The following is a 23,093-nucleotide window of genomic DNA, read 5'->3' as shown; positions in this document are numbered from 1 at the left end:
TTATGCTGCCTGTTTTAAGCGGACCTCTGATACATTACACTCGTACTGCAACTAAAGATTTTGCCGATAGCTCATCGAGGCTTGAATGCAAAAAGCACTTGAATGAAGGAGAGACCCGAAAGTAGTAAGCGGTGTTAAAGCAACCTCACCGGCAAATCATTTTCCAACATGAAGGCATTTCAGTTCTTTACGGTCATCGCTTCGCTAGCGGCTTCGTCGCCAGGTAAAGAAATCCGACAAGCAAATATAATGAATGATATATCTATAGCACAATGACAACATTTGTTTCTAAAAAATAGGTCAAGCTGAAGATTTGGAAGTAGACTGCCACCAGCAATCAAAACCCGATGACTCCTCCAACGCTTTAGCTCACCCGGTACAGTTCGCCTTCCGCACAGACAAACTGACCAAAACAGAATGCCTGACGTACGTCGCTTTACGCCGTAACGCGACTCTGTGCAGTCCAGTCCTACTGGCGAGGCAATGCAATGAGGAAGCGAAAGACGCCTTATTACTCCATTCAATGTCCAGAACCTATCTGGAAGGCGGTTGCTCCTGGGAGAATCGAGCATTCTTTACTCAATTGACCAAAAACATTAGCCTAATCAGTCCAAACCGCGCTGTGACGTTAGCACTTAAGGAAAGAGAAAATGCGGACGATCCTCTACATTACGATGTTTTTGACCCAGTGCGTCATCACCTAATTGAGTTGACGATACTGAAGTGCGTCACCCCGACCACCACCAACAAAATCTACGAGGCCGGGCTGTTGCCAAATGTGGTAACGTTGCGCTTGGATGAATGCTCCAATATGGTTATTAGGAAGCGCGATTTTTCGCTTGTTTCGCAAGTGCGGATGATCACTTTCCAGTTATGCACCATCGCAGCGATGGAACCGTACACTTTTAGCGATTTACTGCATTTGGCTAGTCTGGTGTTGGAGAGCGGAATTGGGTATGAACTCTACAAAATTCATGAAGATCCTGATGAAATTCGTCGTGAGCTGTTGGGTAAACTGACCGACGCGGACATTGCGAAAGTGCACCGTTTTCACTGTGACTGCTCCTTCTCCTGGTTCCGCAACTTCCTCAAACACAAACCGGATTTGACGGCCAGCAAGCGAAAAGGCGAGGTAGCCATTATTGGGAACTATATGACGGCATTTGTTAATACGGATCCCTTTTGGCCCGATGTTCTCAGTGTGGATTGTGCCCGGAATTTGTCGTACGAGAGCGCGCGTATGGGGAAACTGTTTTCCTACAACACATCGTGCAATACACCGTGTTAATTTTTATATCTGGAATTACATACGTTAAGCTGCATTCTGTGCAAGGGGTGGCATTTCAAAAGGTTTTAAAGGGGGGAATTTCGACCCTGTTGCTACAGTAGTTATCAAAACTCCTCGTCCGAAAACGAAGTTCAGTTTTCATGATAATATTATATGTGCTATGACAGTTTTCCAATTCACTGGCAGATCATTTACAACGAACGAATATCTAATTTTTCAGTTGCTTAAGGAATAGTCGTGTCAGTTAAACTTGGTCGACTTGACATTCTTTTCTCACTCTTTTGGACTCCATGTTAGTTAAATGAGGCGGAAGGTAATCACGTGTTTATTGGCGAATATACACATTACTAAATATTTACCTCGATAAATTACTAGTTACCGCTGTCGCCAAATGCCGTCCACGTCTTCAGTTTATCTTTGTAATATTTACGTCATTATTTTGATTTTTAAGCACAACATTTTGTTTTTCACAGTTACCGGTGTACCTGCATCATATTGTACGCCGACCTTTCTTACTCTTTCCAGTATTTTGTTCGACTTCGACTTTACCGTAATTTATCATCGTAAACATATTATAACAACTTTAACATAAACGACTGCAAGCCTGTTGAGGGATCCGGTCAACACTGTAAACAAGAGGTACAGTACATATTCTTTGTATAGTAACAAATTATGCCAGTCATAGTCTTATGTATAGCTGCACTGCCGTTCTGGAGTGGATTTCCGGAATAAAAATTTTAAATATCGGACAACAGTAACAAATTTTGTAATCACATTTTATGAAAAATCAGCAAATACGTTAAACCAAATAGAACGAAAGATGCATAAAACTGATAACAACACAATTAATTTGGCACATATTTCGTCACAAGTTTACAATGCCGTTTTGCAATTTCCCAGCGGCGGCAGTAGCAACTGCATTCGCCATCTCTTCTACTTCCAAGGTCACAGCGCGGCTAGGACTGACTATATAATTATACTGTGCCGTTCGATGTGGTTGCTAGGGCCTATCATATCGCTCGTCACTGTATATATTTAGGGGGGAGGGATAATTTATTTTGTTTTATTTATATACTAGGGGGGAACGTTCATTCGCTAGAATGACGCCTTTATCATCAAACATCACACGTATTAGATGTGTTATCGATTCAGTTGTTGAACTGGCATTCTGAGGTCCTCAGAATGCCAGTTCAACAGCTGGACTCGATGCAACACCGGCATCCCAATTTTTTAAAACCAGCATTTCAAAATCTATAGCTGTTGTTATTGAACAACCGGAACATCGAACTTGATATGCACGACAAAAAATAGGTAGATGATACTTGATACACGACCGCACACCGACCGGCCGATTTTAACTTATTTTTATCATCCACTGTACGGCTCACACAATCGTGGTGGACAGTAACACTCAGTCAGCCGTTCTCCTGGCGGAAATAAATTAGAACTGACGGGTGGCAAGCCATCTCCTTCCTTGCACGCTTTTTCATTCACCGAACACTGTTTGCGAGAAATTAACTCGATCCGGTATCTGGAGGAAGTGCAGCATGCTGCAGTTGACGGGGATATACATTTGGTACGTCTCCGGAGTAATATCCCGATTTACAATTATTCCCTGCACATGATAGATTTCTCCAGGGCGGCCTGTTGATTGCAGGTTCTTGTTGCTCTTCCTCCATGCTCGAAAATGGGCAAACTCGCAAGCGCAGTGTATTCTGTAGACAAACTCGCGGAAGTGTTGCCTGACGAGATACGGATATTGCTGACGTTGTAGCACCCCCAGGGGCTCCTTCTCTACATTAAGGATTTTCAAAGCAGGTAGGTTAGTAAAGGTCCCCGGCTCCATGGACCAAATGGTACCGCCGACAAACTCCACCATGACCAGCTTCTTCCATCCGGCGAAATCGCTACGCTGCAGCACAAGGCAGAAGCAGTGTTTTACGCCAAGGTGTAGCAGATTGGCGAAGCGCAGTGCAGGGAAGATTCTAGTCGCATTAGCATGCCAGGTACACTCTTCCATTACGAATTGTATAACTTGTTTGCTAACCGGCCAAAACAGGTAGGGCTTAGGATATACTAGATTGTAGCCCAGTGCCAAGGTCACCGCACGCAGGGGCTTTTCTGTTGTTAATGTCACTAGATCTTTTATTTGTCGTGTGGATGTGTTGTGTGAGCAGAGGACTGCAAAACGCCGATCGTTCATGCATGTTTCAGTGACAGGATTTTCTGAGCACCCCAACCTGCTTAATCTCGAGCATTGATCAGCCGTTTTGTTGGCCATCGTAAATTCCGGCATGATTCCCATAAATCTCTCTTTTTCGTCCACCGTACAATTATACGCTGTGTGCAGTTTTACGATGTCTTTGTCGCTGAGAAGTTGTCTTTGGCCCATTTTCACCTTTTTCCTTGTTTTTGGGACGAAAACAGGATAATCTGCGTCCGTTTGATTGGATAAATCGTACGCTCCGTAATGCAGAATGGAATCCAGATCGTATTCCGTTCCGTGCAGCGGCATTGCGCTCAGAACCCGAAACGTGTCCTCCGGAACATCCATCGCAGTGTGGTTTTTGTAGATGTTCAGAAATTGATCACGATCGGTTCTGTGATGTTCGTGAAAGAAGCCGAGTGAGTGCATAATTAAATGCATCAAGACGCCACGCACCATGCATGCTGGTGTGAGCGTAACCTTTTGTCGGCCGCCTTGTCTGCCAACATGCGATTCGCATCTAAACGGGGAAACAGCCTTAGTGAGCGGCCATTTGTAATGTAAAGTAAGTAGAACCGACTGTTTTCACAATGCAGGGCCGACGTACCTGCGTCCGAGTTCAAACGATATGAAATCATGTTCCAGTGTCCGTTGAGTAAAGGTAATGCAATGGAAAGTCTGGGTTTGGATAGCTTGCACAGCGTCGTGAATAATTTCCTTATCTGGCTGACCTAGGGAACAGTAATCATAAGAGAAAATACTAGCCCGTCCGGCAAAGGGGCCTAGACTCCAACTCTGACTCTGACTCTGATTCTGACTACTCAAACTCTGACTCTGACTACTCAAAGTCTGACTCTGACCGCTCAAAGTCTGACTCTGACTCTGAAGGTTTCTTAGGTTTCTTAATAGGTTTCTTAGGTTTCTAAGGTTTCTTAGGCTTCTTAGGTTTCTCTGGTTATTCTTAGGCTATTCTTAGGTTATTCTTAGGTTTCTTAGGTTTCTTAGGTTTCTTAGGTTTCTTAGGTTTCTTAGGTTTCTCAGGTTTCTTAGGTTTCTTAGGTTTCTTAGGTTTCTTAGGTATCTTAGGTTTCTTAGGTTTCTTAGGTTTCTTTGGTTTCTTAGTTTTCTTAGGTTTCTTAGGTTATTCTTAGGTTAGGTTATTCAGTCAGAGTCAGAGTCAGAGTTTGGACAGTCAGAGTCAGACTTTGAGTAGTCAGAGTCAGAGTTTGAGCGGTCAGAGTCTGAGTCAGAGTCAGAGCTTGAGCGCGGGCCCGGCAAAGGGCCACCTAACTCCTATAAGCGCGCAAAGTTTTTCGCGCAGGCTTTAGCTCCTTCGGTTGATGTGACATACCTAACGAACCAGTGCCTCTACTGGAAACTACCTACACGTTGCTGCGATACTCGCGTACCCTAACTTATACAGTGCTCACGAAGGAAGTGGTCTTTCGACAGAATCACGCCACCGGCTAGTCGTTAAGAGGCTGTTATCTGGCAACAAATTTTCTCTTAAAAAGATTTTGTTAGTTAATAATAATACAGTACTGGAACAGTTTCTGTCACCGTGGTGTTAAATTCAATCGCGGAGTACTTATTCAATACTTGCCGATTTCGTCGCTGACAGTCCACGGAATGCGTTTTCCGTTATTAGGCCAGTAATTCGATTCATCCAAATGCCCGGTAGTGGAATGGTTAAATTGAGAAACTTTCTGGTCATCGTAATGATACAGCATTCCGCTTCGATCCTGAGCCGACGCCGTGAACTCGGACTTTTTCTCTTTAATGATACGTTCATGGACACGGGAACTTAATTCTGCCAAGCGGAAGGAAATGAAATTATAAAAGAGCATTCACCTCTACCTATAGCTTTGGCTTTGAACAAAATTTAGTAAATGTGCCTGAATCATCTTTCACCGCGTACGCTTTAGTGAACGTGCCTACCGTACATTAGGCTGCAAAATTTGCATAGCCTTCTAACAGTCCACGTTACTGTGGCGTAGTGCGATGGCACTGATGTCACGAGAATGCATTGTCCTTTAGTGACCTTTGCAAGTCGTCTGTCTAGCATGGCAACTGCGACAGCAGTATGCCCTTCTTGTCCTGTTGACAACAATCGGGTGATCGTTTGCGCCCTCAGTGGCGGTTTATAATAAATGTATTATGCCGCCACCTTCAAGTCGTGAGAGTTACTGAATCCGACCTAATTTTCTGATGTTTCATCGTACGTTCAAAATTTCGAAGCTGCATTTTAAAAAAAACGGTGTTTGTGTACTGTACCCGCGCGAGTTTAAAAGACAGTAAATTCCCCTGGACCGCCCGCACTAGACGTCGGTTTCTTTGATGTCTAAGAAGCCGACGCCTAGTGCGGGCGGTCTGGGGCAACTTTCTGTCCCTTAAACAGTTAAACTCGCGCGGGTACAATACAAGACTGCAGTTCGATTCATATTTCATTGGATTATGTGATATGTGGAGTATTATACCAAACGGAATGGGCAAAACAGCTCAGTTCTACTGTATCTGTAGTTATCACCATAAAAACATTAACGGCCCATCTGCACTCATAAAAGTAAATACATGTACGGTAAGTTAGAACAAACGTTCAGGTTTGAGATGCACGTCTATCCCGTGTGATTCCGAGTACGAGTACCGATGCGATAAATGGAAATTATTCGTCTTTTTTCTGATAGATACTCAATCATTCGAATCAGTCTATTTTAGAGGACTGCTTAGATTTTTTAATATTCTGTCAAGCAGTTACTACTTTAGAGTATAAATACTGTGATGGATTATAAATCGGAAATTATGTGGTCGGCCTTATCGCCGCTTGCCAGGCTAGAGGACGAATACTGCGGCTAATCATCTTTTTCGCACTGTATGCAAGCCGCGGCCGATCCACAAGCACGCACTTCCACCTTGCCATACATGTACATGTACTCCCACATTTACCCACGCTTACCTTGTTTGTAAATGGTTGCCGAAGACAGACCATTCTTCTCTTCCTCTTCAGGCAGGAAAACGCTTGAACTGTTTGTATTATCCATGATACTGTCGCCTAGTGGGGTTGAACCTGCGGTTGCACTGCAGTTACCGGTTTCATTCAAAGAGAATTCCTTTTGATGGAAATTTATCTGCATTCCACTCTTGCGATTCGGCTCCACGCTGCAGTCAACTGACAGATAAAGCTGCTTCTTTTCATAACACATTGCACTGCTTTGATTGAACATATTGGTAATGGGAATGACCACGAAGCCGGAGTCTGGTACTCCGCGATGAGCACACGCTAGGTTAGGATAATAAATTATCGGGACCTGCCACATCAACTTGCGTTTTCCACCACGAGCGAAATTCAGAGAACTCGCATTCGCAGTGTAGGCGGTACAAGTACGACTGCATTCCGTCCGTCAATGAATGAATATCGCTGTGCATGTCGAATTCTAGCGATAAAACAGCCAAACTCGGGAGACTGCTGAATGTGAATTTGGTTAATTCGGAAATGGTAGAAAATCGAAACATGAGACGTTGAAGACCCGATACGGTGGCAAATCGTGCGGCCGCACCACGAGGTCCATACAGTGAAGTCTAATTCTACCATACAGTGAAGTCTAATTCTACCAGGTTGATAAAATCCAGGAAAACTAATTTACTTGTCGCGCGTGACGTAGTGCAGTTGCTGAGCTGAAAATGAATTACCTGATGCTGAATGGGAGAAAACGCTCGATAGACAATAGAACTTCCATCGTATAGTGTCACGCGGATAGCACGCACGCGCGGCCTCGATAACTGTGAAGATAGTTCTTGCAGCTCCCGCATGGTAATATTGCTAGTGCATGTCATAGAATAATACTGCCTGGCAAAAAGAGACCGGGCGCCGTATTTGAAACAGTCCAGTGGCGTTCTTAGACGAGGATGGGGCGAACACTTTTCCGTAATCTGTTGTGCACATTCTTGGGCTTTTAGAGGTGACGTGGCAGGCTGCAGAAAAATGAGCCCTTTCTTCGCGCTTTCCAGAGTAACTTTGCTTTTCTTTCCAGTACACTTCGGCTCATTCCGGGAAAATTCGGCTCATTCAGTCTGATTGAAGTCAATCATGTGCAATCCTTTCGGGAACGGCTTTGCAGCACAGTCAATGGGTATAAAAATATTTTTCTGCTTGAACTCCCAGTTTCCCCATGACATTGGAAGTTTGTACAACTGGTTTCTGCCTACATCGTTCTGTAGCAACTTCTTCGTTTTCCGCCATTGTCGAAGCCAGGCGTATTCAGATGAGCAGTGAATATCCTGTATGAGCTGATTCATGTCGGGAGAAAATAAGTCATCGGCCAGCGCAGTGTTTCCCTGTTCATACCAAGCGTGCCATGCTATGACCTTTAGATTCAGTAAGTTGCCGAAAGTGCCTTCTTCCAGATGCGAGAAAGTGCAGTCCAGAAAATTTATCGTCCGCAGTTTCTCGGAACTGTGAAAATCCGCTTTCCGGATCAACAGTTGCTTACATCCAGAAAAATCCAGTGACAAGAGATTAGTAAAACTCAGGCTGGGTAGTTTGCTAGCTACGCTTCGTGATTTACAGGATTTTATGGACAGATGCACGACCTGGTTAGCTATGAATTGAAGGTCATCGTATGTAGCCGGCAGAAAGGTTGACAGGCTCACGGCTCACGCATCAAACCTTTTGCCGGCAAAAAGGTTTGTTAACTTATTTGACGGGCGAAATGGCTCACAGTTGGTAAAACTGCTTGTTACGGTAGCTGGTACCTACTGCAAACTGCAAAGTGCATAGGTATTTTGCAAATGACCATTGATTACCATTAACCAATGCTTTCAACTGATCTTCAAAATATTGTGGGTATAAGATCTAAGACACGTTCCATTGTGCAGTACTGTAGCCGCTAGATGAAGTGAGACCACTGTTAGATCCGGGCGCTGCCTTCCACTCGTCAGGCATTGAGCACGAGCCTTCCTCCCACCGGGCGGCGCACACTTTGCATTGCATTTAGTATTGTGCTGCCCCTGCCAGGGGCACCCCAGAAACCACAACAAATCAGATTTACAAATAGAAAACTATCAGAGCTGTGTCATTGTGCTTTTAAAACAAATATCTTTCGTTGCAAAAAATTATAAAATAGCAAAGAACAGTAAAACCTTTCAAATGTTGGTAGCAGCAGAGGGAAATCAAAAACATTTTGGCATGGAGCAAAGTACATATATTGGGCTTGCATTTTTCCGTACACCAGACTCTGTGGTCTCACTTCATCTAGCGGGTACAGTACTTCTAGTGGTACGAACATAGCTTTCGTAAAAATTATTGTTAGCGCAGATTTTATGGAAGCGAACATTAGCAGTGAATTTAAAATCGGGTTAGAAGTCACATCAACGATACCGTTGAAGGGATGCTACACACCACAGTAAGTATCGAAAACAGTACTAAACTGTAATACAAAATGCCAGTTTATGGATCACTGCATAAAACAACAGTCACCCAGGTAAGACAATTCTAAGCACGATTACGCGATTAGCACAAAATCTTTATTTTATGATTTGTATGAGCGGGTGGTCAAGTGAGGTTTTATACTTTATTTAATTATATGCTGACACCGAAAATATTATTGGTCGAAATAATTGTACTTCTTTGAAATCCTAAATTAAAACCAAACGCCATCAAATACTGTAGATCTAAACCAGCATTAAGCAGGTATTGGATGGCTCACATTCCTGAGCCTGTGTGCCGGGCAGGATGACTCACGTTCCTGAGCCTGTGTGCCGGGCAGGATGGCTCACGTTCGTGAGCCTGTGTGCCGGGCAGGATGGCTCACGTTTGTGAGCCAACTTGGTCGGCAAAATGGCTCACGATCACATACGAGGTTTGTGTTATCTCTACGTAAACACTGAGCTGACAGCACAAAACTGGATTTCAAGATAATGGTTACTTATTATTTTTATCTCGCAGTTACCGTTAGTGCGAGATAAAAATTATTACTTTTAATTTGTATATGAAACAGAAGAAAAAAAAACGGTGCATTCAAGTGCCATTGGCTTCGATTATGAACTATGGCACGGTTACTACACGTTAATTTTTCCGGTCATGTGTTGCCTTGAATGTTTTGTCACTGCCATATCCCAACGTATCTCTGCAGTATCCTTTTATCTTCCCGAAAGTATTTCACTAGGAAACCAAAGGGATACTTGAAAGATACTCATCTCTTACAGTAAAGATACGCTAAGATACACCGGGATACCGCAAGTATTTACAAGCCTCAAAGCTGTATGCGGCAGGATACTGTGGGAGATACTGGGGATACAAGTAAAACAAAATGCTAGAAAATTAAAGTGTTAGTTAATTCATTAACTAGAGTTAAAATCCGGGTGACCTGTTTTTGCTCTCTGGCTGTCTTTGTGTTGCTGACCTATTATATTACTTTCCCGGATACGATGTTCTTATCATGCTAAGCTGACTGAATGCAGAACTCATTCTCGATTATTGCCACTAGCTAAACTTGAATATTTTGCTAAACTGACGACTGTTAACGTGTGCAGTTTTTCTGTTTACGTGCTTGAACAGCGGTGCGTGCGTGTGCTAAACTGACAACTGATACGAGTGACCTTTCCATAATCTCCTCTTCAAAAATTATCTCCCCGCATCCAACTACCCCACAATGCCACCGAAGAAGGATCCCAAGAACAATCCCGCACCACCAGCCAGCCGGCCACCGAGAAAACGCGGGAGGCCTGCGACACCACCGCCACCTGCCGTCAACTCAGTAGTTCACGTTGTGCAACCGGCATCTCAGCAGCCAGACTTGAGAATTCTGATTGAGCAGCAGGCCAAGCAGCAGCAACAATTGGACAGTATCTTGCACATCCTCAACCCAACCCCCGCCGCAGGCGCTGCCACGACAAAGCTTAATACCCGGAACACCGCCACCGCCTGCCGTCAACTCGGAGGTTCAGGTTGTACTGCCGGCATCACAGCAGTCAGACATCAGAACCCTGATTGAGCAGCAGGCAAAGCAGCAGCAGCAGATCGACAGCATATTGCAAATGCTGAATCCCCACCCGGACGCTCGTATGTCCCCGTCATCGGACACGGGTCCACATCTCCGGGTCCGCATCGGGGACAATGACCAGCGTCATATTACGAGCGAGAGCAACCCGCGACCACACCGGAAACGCTCCAGAAGCCATGGAAGACACCGCAACGATCGAGGTAAGAGCACTCGCAATCCAGCTCACGTTCCGAAGACTCTCCCCCTCGCCGCACTTTTAAAGACAGACTTGGCCGCCGTGACGTATTCAGCAGACTGGGTGACTTGGCAGATACCCACTATCGTCAATCACGCCATCTGCCGGCTGTACCCGAGAAAGTCCGCTCCAAACTGCTGGATCCGACCCGATATGTCGACTTTGACAGCCTCCTGCCAAAGAATCGGGTGGAGAAGCCTAGGGACGGAGCATCGAAAATGGTGATCAGCAAAGGTCATGTCATTTTGAAACCGCATGATGGACACGTCACAGTAGACTCATTTCCGGCATGGATCCGCGCTTTTACCGTATTCGCTGCATATCGGACGTCTGTCATTCCTGAACTGACCATTCCTCTTCTGAAGTATCAAGACTTGATGGCTGGATACGCCGACCGTGGTATCCCAGTAGATCAATGGCTTGATTACGACAAGCAGTTCCGAACGTACATGACGGCTCCCCCATACAACTTTGATCTATGGGGACACCAGCACGACGACACCTACGCCGACACCAGCCAAAACGGTCACCGGGAAGCGACGTCGGAACTCCACGTGCGCGACCGGAACCAGAGGGCCCCCAACGAGCGCGACACCTGCAGAAACTGCGGATCCAGTGGTCATTTCATCGCGCAGTGCCCGGTACCACGCAAAGGATTCCCGGGTCACCAACAGCAGCCCTTTCGGACAAGCACCGCCGCAGACGGCAACAATATCTGCAAGAACTACAACTTCACCAACTGCACCGAGCCATGTAAGCGGCAGTTCAAGCACGTCTGCCTCATCTGTGGAGGGGCCGGCCACAAGGCTCCGCAGTGTCGCAACGCCAACTGACATCGCCACAGTGCCAGCAAAGGTCACGACACCCCTGCGACCAGAGGCCTTTGCGAGACTGCTGGCTGACCATCCTAACCCACGTTTTGTTTCTTTTATTGTTTCTTCCTTAATAACCGACGTCGATCTTGGCTACCGCGGACCACAGTTTTCCCGCCACACTCCCAACTCACACACAGCCCGGAAACACCACCGCGCTCTGGGAACCAGCATCCAGAAAGAGGTCGCCCGGGGACACACTGCCGGCCCATTCACGCAACCGCCTCTGGAAAACTTTGTCGTAAACGCCTTGGGCGTCCGCGAAAAGAAAGACGGGGACATCCGAACCATCATGGATCTATCACAACCAGTGGGTCAAAGCGTCAATGATTCCATCTCAACGGACAACATGCCACTGCAGTACTGCTCCGTCGACGATGCCATTCGGATCATCCTTGACCTCGGACCGTCTACAGAAATGGCAAAGATGGACATCAAATCCGCCTTCCGCCTCATTCCCGTCCGCCGAGAAGATTGGAACCTCCTTGGATACTGCCATGACGGTAATTACTATTTCGACATAGTTTTGCCATTTGGGTGTCGCTCAGCTCCCTACCTTTTCGAACAGTTCGCGGAGGCCGTCTACTGGGCGGTCTCCAGAAGCTGCGGCTTGTCATCATTCTTGCATTACGTTGACGACTTCTTGTTCCTCGGCCGCCCGAGAACGGGACAGTGTGCAACGCTAATGCATTCAATGCGCGAGACGTGCAACGAGCTTGGGGTTCCTCTCGCCGAAGACAAAACCGAAGGACCCGCAACTCGGTTGACATTCCTCGGCATTGTCCTAGACACTGTTGCCCACACAGTAAGTTTACCTCCCGGTAAGCACCAAGAGATCCTAGACGCCCTTCAGTCTTGGTCAAACCGCACACAATGCAGTGCATCAGAGCACCAAAGCTTGATCGGCACACTGCAATTTGCATCAAAATGTGTCCCCACCAGCCGGCTTTTCACCCGCCGGCTCATCCGACTTTTGTCAGAACAACATGGCCAACGCACGATATACATCAATACGGACTTTCACCGCGACATTGACTGGTGGCGCACCTTCCTCCCGAAGTGGAACGGGACCGCCTCCTTCATAAAGCCATCGTGGAGCACCTCCGACATCTTCCACCTGTACACGGATGCTTCCGGCACAATCGGTCTGGGAGCGTACTTCAATGGTGAATGGTTCCATCAGCGTTGGCCGTCTTGGATTCACGAGCTATCGGTTCCCATTGAATACCTCGAAATGGTTCCGATTCTATTAGCAATGCTTGTTTGGGGGAAGCGGTTGTGGTGCTGGAAGATCATCTTCCACACCGACAACGAAGGCGCAACACGAGCGTGGGAGAGTCTTCGGTCAAAGAATCCAGGCGTGTTAGATCTCATGCGTCGCATGACGGCTGCAGCCGCGGATAACAACATGACCTTTACGCTCAAACATGTTAAAGGCGTGGACAACGGCATAGCTGATGCACTATCTCGTTTCCAGGTATTGCGTTTTCGACGTTTTGCACCGCTAGCGGATACACTTCCAACGCCGTGCCCGAATATCTTCAACGATCTCCGCCTAACCTACGAGCATCCCCATCGCTGAGCCGTCTCCTGGAAGCCCACATCGCAACATCCACACGGTCCACATACCGGGTAGGAGCAACGCGCTTCATCAACTTCTGCACTGCTCGCCGTCTTACACCACTGCCAGCGGAGCCAACTACCGTGGCCCGGTTTATCGCCAGCCTACACGATGGAGGCGCTAGCGTAAGCACCGCCAAAGTCTACGTGGCCGCCATCCACAACCTGCATCGCGAAGCCGATGCTGATAGCCCAGCCAACGCCGACATCGTCAAGCGCACGATCAGTGGCTTCGTCCGACTGTCAGCGTCCAAATCAGACAAACGACTTCCGATCACCATGCCACTGATGCGCAAACTGAAGGACCGCCTGCGTCTCAGTGCACTGGACGTCTCCAATATCAGTATGCTGTGGTGTGCCTTCACCATGGCATTCTTCGGTTTCATGCGCATAAGCGAGCTCGTCTCACCATCACCGACGTCTCATGACCGCCACCGCACTCTGCTGTCGCGCGACGTGGAGACGGAAGACGAGGCCATTACAGTGCACATCAAACGTTCAAAAACCGACCAACTTGGAAGTGGCGTTGTACTTCGCTTGACTGCAACTAACCGCTCGGTTTGTCCGGTGCGAGCATACGAACGCTACATCCATAGCCGCACCACCAAAGCCCGCGCGGACAGTCCATTCTTCTCCTTTCGCTCGGGTCAACACCTCACACGAGCATCCGTGCTGCACCACATCCGGAAGCTGCTCTGGGGCCACCCCGAACGCGACCGCCTAAACACGCACAGCTTTCGCATTGGAGCAGCCACTACCGCAGCCAAAGGAAACATTCCTGAGCCGGATATCATGCGAGCCGGACGGTGGAAGAGCACCTGTGTGCGTCGCTACATCCGAAAGACCAATCCCAGTCAAGTAAACCTGTACGGAACGTCTTGTTTGGGGGCAAGTGGCCAGAAGGAAGGCTAGGGGGAGCAATGGGCGCGCGTCTTCGACCTCCTAATCGAAACGGCGACATCTGTCCGCTCTGGCCTTCTTCTCGGTTTCCCATCCCATTACCGGCACTCGCTCACCACGGATTTTAACATGCAAGTAGTCATCCATATCTGTCAGTCATCACATTAATTAACGCAGTTGTTGACTAGTTTCTTTATTCGGTTTGGATAGTTAAATCCTAATTATACGTGAGCAATCCTGCCCGGCGTAATTGCTCACGAACGTGAGCCATCCTGCCTGGCACGCAGGCTTACATAGTTATTGTCAACCAACCTGCCTGACACCCTTGTGACCGTACTGGACTACGAAAACACGAACAAAAAGTAGCAGCATTTTTATCTATTTGATTTCTTAGATTTTCCTCACCGGGCGACTTTTCTACATTGCATTCAGCCATTGCTTTCACAACCAAACCGGTTTTGCGGCTCGTTTCCAACTAGAGATCGTTTCCAAAAACATTGCGTAATGAATAATGTTTGCGAAAACTGTTTTGCACTAGGAGTATTGGACAACGGACTGCACTTATATTCTGCAGACTACAGTATCTTGAAGATTAGTCGAAAACATCGTTTAATGGTTAACAATGGTTATTTACAATAGACCTAGGTACCGGCTCTCGTAACACGTATTTTTACGGTTTACCAACCGTGAGCCAATTCGCCCGTCAAAAAAGTTAACAAACTTTTTTGCCGGCAAAAGGGTTTGATGCGTGAGCCGTGAGCCTGTCAACCTTTCTGCCGGCTACAATCGTACTCTATCAATCTCTCCCGCAATAGCACCCAGATGGCGTACATTCCGTATTGTCCCATGGCTTGAGCCATGCTGCGCACGGGGGCGTAGTCTCCTTTACAGTTGATGACTAATCCGGCATGTGTTATATTTCTGCACTCTTCGGGTGAATCATCGAACCGGCTACACTGCTGATTAAACTGCAGCATGCACGCGTCGTATGGTAGTGGATCCGCGGAAAAATTCGGTAGATCAATCAAATTAGGATCGTATAGTCCGTCTCGCCGCGGCTGGCAGTTGTAGGCGTTCCGCAGCTTCGCGATATCGCGCACACTGAGTCCCTTCCGCTGCCCTAATCGGTGCCCGCTTCCATGCTTCGGTACGATAACGGCCAGGCGATCAGCTATGGATCGGGAAAAATCATACAATCCATAATGCATGAGTGAATCAAGATCGTATTCCGTTCCGAATGTTCGCATTTCGGGAATTACGCGAAAATTTGTTTTCCGGTTTTCTTGAATATTCTCCCACTGAACTGTTATACTGGCATTCCGATCCGGTCGACTGTGTTCGTGGTGAAGGCCGAGAGCATGAAGGATTTCGTGTTGTATGATTCCTGTCGTCATGCATTCTTCTGGATCCAAGTAAACTTGCTGCTCTCCGCCCCACATTCCCACATAGGACGAACAACCGCTAACGCCCAAATTTGTCCTGCAATTTTACATCCTTAACAATTTCAAACAATGGAGCCGTAAAACCGGTGCAGCAGCGCTTTACGTTAGAGACTAAAGGGTGCTCAGAGCGAGCAGTTTTCTTTCATTTTCAATACTTAAATAATGTCTCTTGAATCGTTTATTCTCTTTCACGCTATAATATTGGGCTGCACTATTGTCTTTAATGCTGTAGTATGAGCGGACTGAATTTTGAATTCAGGTTTTATAAATAAAAAACTTCGCTTTATTTCATACTCCGGTCACTTTGAGTGCCACACTTTTAATATGCATCACATACAAGTCTAACTACGGAAACAAAATTCATAACAAAAACACTTCTTCATTGCTATCCTGTTCGGGGATCGTCCCCATGACACATATCGCATTTCCCCGTTGCATTTGGATAGATAACCGCTGTCTAAAAAACTCCTTCGCCCGTTTCTGGCCTGTGGCGGAATCTATGCCGTTGCCAACCTTCTCCACGAGCTTTTCCGTTTCGCCTCTCCAGGGTCCGTAAATTTGCAACCTGAATAGCTGTTGATCGCACAGTTGCCTGTAGCCACCCGTCAGTATGCAGTTCGCTCAGCAAGTTCACCCAACCCTCACGTTTCGGGCCCAATAATTTCATTTGTTGAGATTTTATAGACGTGAAAGACCGGGTTATCGCGTTTCTCCCGGTTCAGAGTTTTTGTTATTTGTTAGGTTTTTCATAAAAAAATTATGTATTTTTACGTTCAAATTTAATGAGAGAAATCGTTTTTATGAAAACTATGTGTAATCATTTCTCTGAATTTCGTTTTGAAAGGAAATTTAACTACACGGTGACCGAAATACGAAACTGTATAAATAAAGTGACCGAGATATGAAATAAATCGAAGTACTCCCTTTGAAAATTTTCCCGTCAATTTTCCTCTTGCAGAGTATTTTCTGCTTTTAACAGGATCAAGGAATAGAATTCGGAAAGCTGGGTGCTCTGACTGGCACTGCTGTCGTGTGCGATGTTTGGTGTTCGTTAGATCAGAGTTGCAGTTATGGCCAGTAATTAAATTCACTTATGTATTCGCGTCAAAACTTCCGCACCGAAAATTTATCTTGCCTAATGCTTTCGATGAAACAATTACTCCAGAATACGACAATCTATTCCCTGTGCAAAAGCAGAGTACGCAAAGACCCAAAACAATGGCGCAATAACACCGTAGTGACCGTACACATCAAGCAGTATGCTGTACCTAGTGTACTGGCTGCAGCACTACTCAGGATTTTGTCATAATGTGACAAGTGGAAACACACTGTGCCCATTAAAATCGACTGCAATTTTTATTTATTCCCTCGGATCAGTTACCTCGTCACCACGCGCCGAAATGCTGTTAGCGGTTCATATTTGCTCACAGTACGAGAGCATACTACACGCTTTAGAGCTTACCATTAGAGTAGGTACTAGGTATCCATTAGGAATTTAGGGCACTTACTTTGGCGGAGGCTGGAAGTGTAGATAGTTAGCTTCGTTTGTTCGTTCCGTAAACGTAATGCAGTTAACGGGAACCTGGTGTTCAATTTCAATCCATGGCTTCTTTGATCATTAATTTGCTATTCACATCTGAAAAAGTACGTACTGATAAAAAGCGGCGTTGTTCCCAACTTGACAACAGAATATTTTTCCGTCGAAGATTGAGCCAGCACACGTATTCATGCTGTTTGTCGTTGCGGCGTATACTGTATTACCATTTGTTAACTTGAATCTTAATTTTGCGGTTTTACCATATTCGTCGCTTATTATATAAGGAAGTCGTCCGTATGGCCACAAAGTGTTCGATCCGTTCTCTATGATAAAGAGATTAAAAAAGTCAGTTTTTAAATCACACAGTCTTCAAATCTCCTTGACAGTTTACATTTCCAGTCAAACGATCCATCCCAAATGATGAACGAGAATTTTGAGTATTGAACATGAAGGAACATTTATTGGAGTGGCAGCCGGAAAATTCTTACTTGCAGTGATTGGAATAAATTAAAGAAGACTTACCCGGTCACATTGGCCGGTTCTAAATTTACAGTAGATAATTCTTAATTTTTTTGTTTAAACGTACATATAATACCACAGTATAGAGATGGGCATCGGGTTGGATTTCCGTTTCTTTGTCCTGATCTTACCCGACAGTTTTTGAGATTACCCTAATCCAAATCTTTATCCGAATTTGTTTATTTTCTCATGAATATCTTGTTTTTATCCGGCAATCGGATATCATAATCTACTCTATAATCGGATAAATGTCCCAAAAAACCGTTTCTATAACCGAAAAACCCTAACTCTACATTCAGTGCACCGTTTCCGAATAAAACACTAACAGCTTTTGATGGCAAAATTATTAGTATTAACAATAAAATTGCACTAATGTGCCGCAATTAACAATACCGCGTTAAGAAATGTTTTCCATGCTAAAAATAAGAAAGTTCGGGCTTGTTGAATAAACATCATAATTAACGTTTACCAGCACAACATAGCGGTTATTACAAACTTTTAAGAAAACGGGCAGGAAATCTGCAATGACGCCGCACAGGTGCGGCACTCCAGAGGAAATGTACTGTATATACTACTCGTATGGTCGTTTAAGTGAAACACTATGTTAAGTGAATGGGCGATGGTCGTTTAAGTGAAACACCCGAAATATTTCATTCCACAAACCGATTTCCTTCTGGTTTTCTTTTTTTACCCGATAGAGCTAGGTGTGCTCTTCACATAGTACTTGAAATTATTTAAAAAACTTGAATCGTTTTCTTGCAATTGCGTCGGTAAAAAAACAGTGACGACACGCTTAAGCCACGCCACCCGAGCCACTGCACTACACCATGATAATTACAGTCACTGCCTCACATGTGCGGCTGCGCCATCCCTTGTAGACGGCACATGTACACAATACTTAAATACGAAGACAGTGTTGCGCCAGAGCAGCTAATTCAATAAAATATTCATTGTACTTATAAAATCCTGAATCAACGGTAACAACAAAACTTTTGCGAGTAATCAAATCACCGGTTAGTGGAATCACAGATTAATATTAAAAATCATAGCATAAATCATAATATTAAAAATCACAGCGTGCACGCTAGCAGCTTCCCTCAGCGAAAGCCCTTTCTCTTTGACGTCAGTACAAGCTGATATTATACGTTTCTCCATATTACTGTTTATTCATTAAGTATCACACTCCAGAAAGCATAATTTTGAGAAACAAAGAAATAATTCACATTTAAAACAAACAAATCTGAACTGAATGGCGCAGCCGCATATGTGAGGTAGTGACTGTGATTATCATGGTGTAGTGCAGTGGCTCGGGTGGCGTGGCTTAAGCGTGTCGTCACTGTTTTTTTACCGACGCAATTGCAAGAAAACGATTCAAGTTTTTTAAATAATTTCAAGTACTATGTGAAGAGCACACCTAGCTCTATCGGTAAAAAAGAAAACCAGAAGGAAATCGGTTTGTGGAATGAAATATTTCGGGTGTTTCACTTAAACGACCATCGCCCATTCACTTAACATAGTGTTTCACTTAAACGACCATACGAGTATGACTTAAACCAGTGCCGCTCTACAGTAGTATAGTCTACTGGCGTAGCTATACAGGCCTGCTACTGATCGTAAACTTTCTGAGCTAATCCGGAGACGGAGAAAGGGAACAGAGAGAACGCCTATGTTAAGCTTCCGTAGGGAAATTTTCTCGCTCGCATAAACGCTCTTGGTTCTAAACTTTCCACACTTTTCAAACTTTAAACACCACCATCACCTGTAGAATTTCGTCTTCTTTCTAAATGCCAAACGCGGCCGAATTTGGTAATTAGAACGTTCACTGTTGTAGTTTAATTGGCATGCTATCGAAAGCCCATGGCATGTGCGCGCTTTCTCTCTTGCCCATACGACTGGCTTCATTGTGTGCGCTATCGTATTCTTGGCGCTAAAATGTCTGGTTGCCCACATCGAACACCCATTTCCGCTGGGCTTGTTTAATACCTGTTTTTTTTCCGCGACGAGTTAGATTTAACAAACCAAATCCATATGGTTCTGACCGCACAGACTTTCTCTATCTGTCAGAACCAACCAAATGTGCAAATGACCAAATTAAAGCCAAAAGGTTCGGCTTTAACTGAATTTTTCCGTAGACATCTATGCTATTTTCCGGAGCAGCTAGGCTCCGCCCATCAGGGTTTTATGATCAGTAGCAGGCCTGTATAGCTATACTAATGTAGAGCGGCACTGCTTAAACCTTCAAGAGAAGTTCTTTGTATAGGTACGTGGTAGCAAATAAATGCTCGTGCACTGGAACGTTCTTTTTGCGAACTCGCGAAAACCTTTTTGCATTTGGGCTGCGTATGAAACGATTTCCATACATTTGCCCAAAAACCGTCAAAATTTTGCAGATAATATTCATTTTGAAATTTCATAAAAAATATAAGTATTCATTTTCAAATTTTATAAATATACAAGAACTTCAATTAGGTGTACAGCGATTTTCATATCCACGTGTGTTTGCGTGCAAAATTTTAAGGAGATCGATCATCGATCCATAAAGTGATTTTAGGGACAACTGTGTGCGTTTAAACCGTTTGAACTTCGCACTTTGAACTCACATGTTCAAACCCCAAATCGGATGCTGCAGCGCACGAACGGTTTCTGGGACAATGTATTCGTTTAATTATGCGGATTAAAATTCATTAAGCGGTTGCCGAAAGCGGAAGCTACCAGGGATGTACGTACACAACTTTGGCATTTTATGGTGGGTCACATCCCCTAACGCACTGCCGATTAGTCATTACCTAAGCTTTTGTCGAAGAATAAATGAATACTAGCTAAGTGGACAGTTGTCTATCGTTTGAACATACTTCGGCTGGGATTTGCTGCTGCTGTTGACGAGATACTGCTGGCTCCATCTCCATATAGGATATCATCATTTATTGGCTTTCGCACATTGAGATGCAGCAAATGATCCCGTAGTGTCGCTTGATCCACCCGGCTTTCCCAGTCTGCAAAACGTCATAACTAAGGTCAACCAGGTAGTGTTCAACATAAAATATGTCTATAGTCACAATTTCCACTGTTTATTCTTTCTTTACAGGATTCGCCATATCCAGCACATTAACGATTAAAGACAGAAGTACCATCGTGGACATCGTCGTTTTCTGGGCCATCAAAGTAGTCGTCGGCAATAGCGTATGCAAGAACTTGCAGTAGAACAGCTGCATACAGGAATGAGTTTGCCGACATACTTGGAAAATCAAAAATGTCATCAACATCGACTGCTATAACAATGAATTTATTTCAGTACCATAAGCACAGCTGAACCTACATGAACGAACCCCTGCGTGTAAAAATTTAACAACAGTATATGTTGTACAAAAGGGTACGTACTACGCCTGCTAATGCGGATGCTTTCATAGTATGGCGCAGGCGCAGACGCGCAGTATACAGCAATGTAAGCATCTGTTTACAGGCTTGGTTTTATCAGTGATTTAATCATTTTTTGATGAAACTGTTTTGATTTTATCTACACAATTACGTCTCTACAAAGTGTTAACCGTACCGGAAATGACACACAAAGGCAACCGGTGGACGCGGCGATCTATCTGTCAAAGAAAAAGCACAGCCTTAGACATTCAAGCACATTTTTTTAATGAATTTTGGGCTCGCCCGGAATGCAGCAAGAGGATGGCTGCTATCCACCGCCCTACATTCCTCAAATTGTTCCAACGGGACCGGGACGCCTTAACCAAAACGAATGTCTGGCTAATACCGTACTCTAGAGGCTTTCACCGGGCAGGATGTTAAATATTTTATACCATGTTACATGGAGATGCCATTAGAAAGTATTCACAAATATTTCTGTTGATAATTACTATACGAAATAACTAACTTGCCCAAAAGAGAGGGGAGTGCAGACGATTTAAAAAAGAAGAATCACGTCGCCTCGAATAGAAGTAAGTATGTTTTCCTATCTGTTTTTGACTTTTATTGACAGTATCGCCATAACTGTTTCGCTGTTAATTCTGATTCCGTGATTACCTCGCTGAAGCGAGATCGGCACAGATTTGCAGACGACTTTATTAGCAAGTTCTAGCAAATGTTTTTGTTTCTATAACTATCTTGCACGGACTGATTAAATTGCCCAAAGGATTCCATGGACTAACGAATATCAGATGTAAAAGATCAGAAGGATAACAATTATTAACCGAAGCGTGGCGAAGGTCCTCTATGTTCAGCGCTAATGAAAAAAGTGATGTCTGTCCATCGGTCACCGCCACTAAATGCACAGGTGCACTAGGGCGTTTGGTATCAAATGCACACACGCGCGGTGGCGGTATATACTCAGACCACTTGTAACTCAAGATGCCTGTCCGTCGGTCACCGCCATATATCGCCACCAAATGCCATATATCGTATTTTTCGAATAGAAGCCTAAGAATTTTAAATTTTCAAAGGTGCCCGGGAGAGGCTTATACCGCAGAGAAGGCTTGTATGATGAAGGAGGCTTTTAAATTTTAGAAGCCTTTAAAGTGGCGTTATTGCTTTATTCCTTATATTGAGGGAGGCCTCTAATGCGGATGAGGCTACCAAATTTTCGAACTAAAGTGGGGGAGGCTTATACGATGGAGGATGTTTCGGTTTTAGAGGAGGCCTTAAATTCGAAAATACGATACACAGGGGTGTTTGATACTGAGTGCACACATTTTCGGTTGCCGTGTAACTCATAACACTATACCTCGTGATGTCTGTCCACGGGTCACTACTACCAAATGCATTTGTACACTGGTGTTTTGGTACCGAATGAAATACATCGACATGACTCCTTGCATGAGCGTAGTGACCAACGGCTCCAGTAAATCCTGAAGTGCCGCCCCTTATATGGCGTACCAAATACCTCACCCCCGTAAACCTTAAAACTTAAAACTCAGAACACTAACACGTAAAACACTAAAACGTAAAACGTATGTAAAACACTAAAACACTAAAACGTAAAACACTAAAACGTAAAACGTAAAACGTAAAACCGTAAAACGTAAAACACAATACCGTAAAACTCAGAATCGTAAACCTCAGAACTCAGAATGGTAGAACTTGAAACTGTAAACCATGTAACATGAAATCGTGGTTTTCGTGGACTTAAGACATTTTTTCACTTTTAAGAGTTCCAATTCCACAATGCCAATTCCAATAATATTAATGGAATTCTACTTAATTATTGGAGTTGGGCGGTGATTTTGGATTGGATTGGCGTTGGTGGAACTACCGTTTATTTTTGCTTTTCTTGTGGAATGGGAAATCTGAAAAGTGAAAAATTTTTCCAGTCCACGAAAACCACGATTTCATGTTTCATGGTTTACAGTTTCAAGTTCTATGATTCTGAGTTCTGAGGTTTACGATTCTGAGTTCTGAGTTTTACGGTATTGTGTTTTACGTTTTACGGTTTTACGTTTTAGTGTTTTACGTTTTACGTTATAGTGTTTTACGT

The 23,093-nt window shown here is 44.7% G+C and overlaps 3 protein-coding genes across 5 annotated transcripts; 1 reads left to right on the top strand and 2 right to left on the bottom strand.

Annotated features, from left to right (window-relative positions):
* On the top strand, nt 1-1,662 carry LOC129598869 (uncharacterized). The gene is made up of 2 exons (XM_055496955.1): nt 1-223; nt 300-1,662. Exons 1-2 carry the CDS (start codon nt 169-171, stop codon nt 1,286-1,288), a joined length of 1,044 nt encoding a protein of 347 aa, XP_055352930.1. The 5' UTR covers nt 1-168; the 3' UTR covers nt 1,289-1,662.
* A 907-nt stretch (nt 1,663-2,569) lies between these two features.
* LOC129598864 (uncharacterized) lies at nt 2,570-21,255 on the bottom strand. 3 transcript variants are annotated; one of them, XM_055496951.1, is made up of 10 exons: nt 21,168-21,255; nt 20,746-20,886; nt 20,470-20,610; nt 17,359-17,421; nt 17,070-17,197; nt 14,912-15,598; nt 6,448-8,089; nt 5,098-5,304; nt 4,102-4,225; nt 2,570-4,014 (listed from the first exon to the last, which is right to left on the bottom strand). In XM_055496951.1, exons 7-10 carry the CDS (start codon nt 6,806-6,808, stop codon nt 2,775-2,777), a joined length of 1,932 nt encoding a protein of 643 aa, XP_055352926.1. In that variant the 5' UTR covers nt 6,809-8,089; nt 14,912-15,598; nt 17,070-17,197; nt 17,359-17,421; nt 20,470-20,610; nt 20,746-20,886; nt 21,168-21,255; the 3' UTR covers nt 2,570-2,774. The 3 variants fall into 3 exon arrangements, with proteins under 3 accessions (XP_055352926.1, XP_055352925.1, XP_055352927.1); XM_055496950.1 differs by lacking the exon at nt 21,168-21,255 and having other exon boundaries at nt 20,746-20,980; XM_055496952.1 differs by lacking the exon at nt 21,168-21,255 and having other exon boundaries at nt 6,448-8,081; nt 20,746-20,980.
* Nucleotides 14,884-15,558, bottom strand: LOC129598882 (astacin-like metalloendopeptidase). The gene has a single exon (XM_055496968.1). It carries the CDS (start codon nt 15,556-15,558, stop codon nt 14,884-14,886), a length of 675 nt encoding a protein of 224 aa, XP_055352943.1.
* Nucleotides 21,256-23,093: the final 1,838 nt, after the last annotated feature.

This window comes from Paramacrobiotus metropolitanus, unplaced genomic scaffold, assembly GCF_019649055.1.
Source record: "Paramacrobiotus metropolitanus isolate TYO unplaced genomic scaffold, Prichtersi_v1.0 Parri_scaffold0000131, whole genome shotgun sequence".
In the NCBI taxonomy this organism is placed as follows: Eukaryota; Metazoa; Tardigrada; class Eutardigrada; order Parachela; family Macrobiotidae; genus Paramacrobiotus; species Paramacrobiotus metropolitanus.
This window is presented reverse-complemented; position numbering and strand designations above follow the sequence as displayed.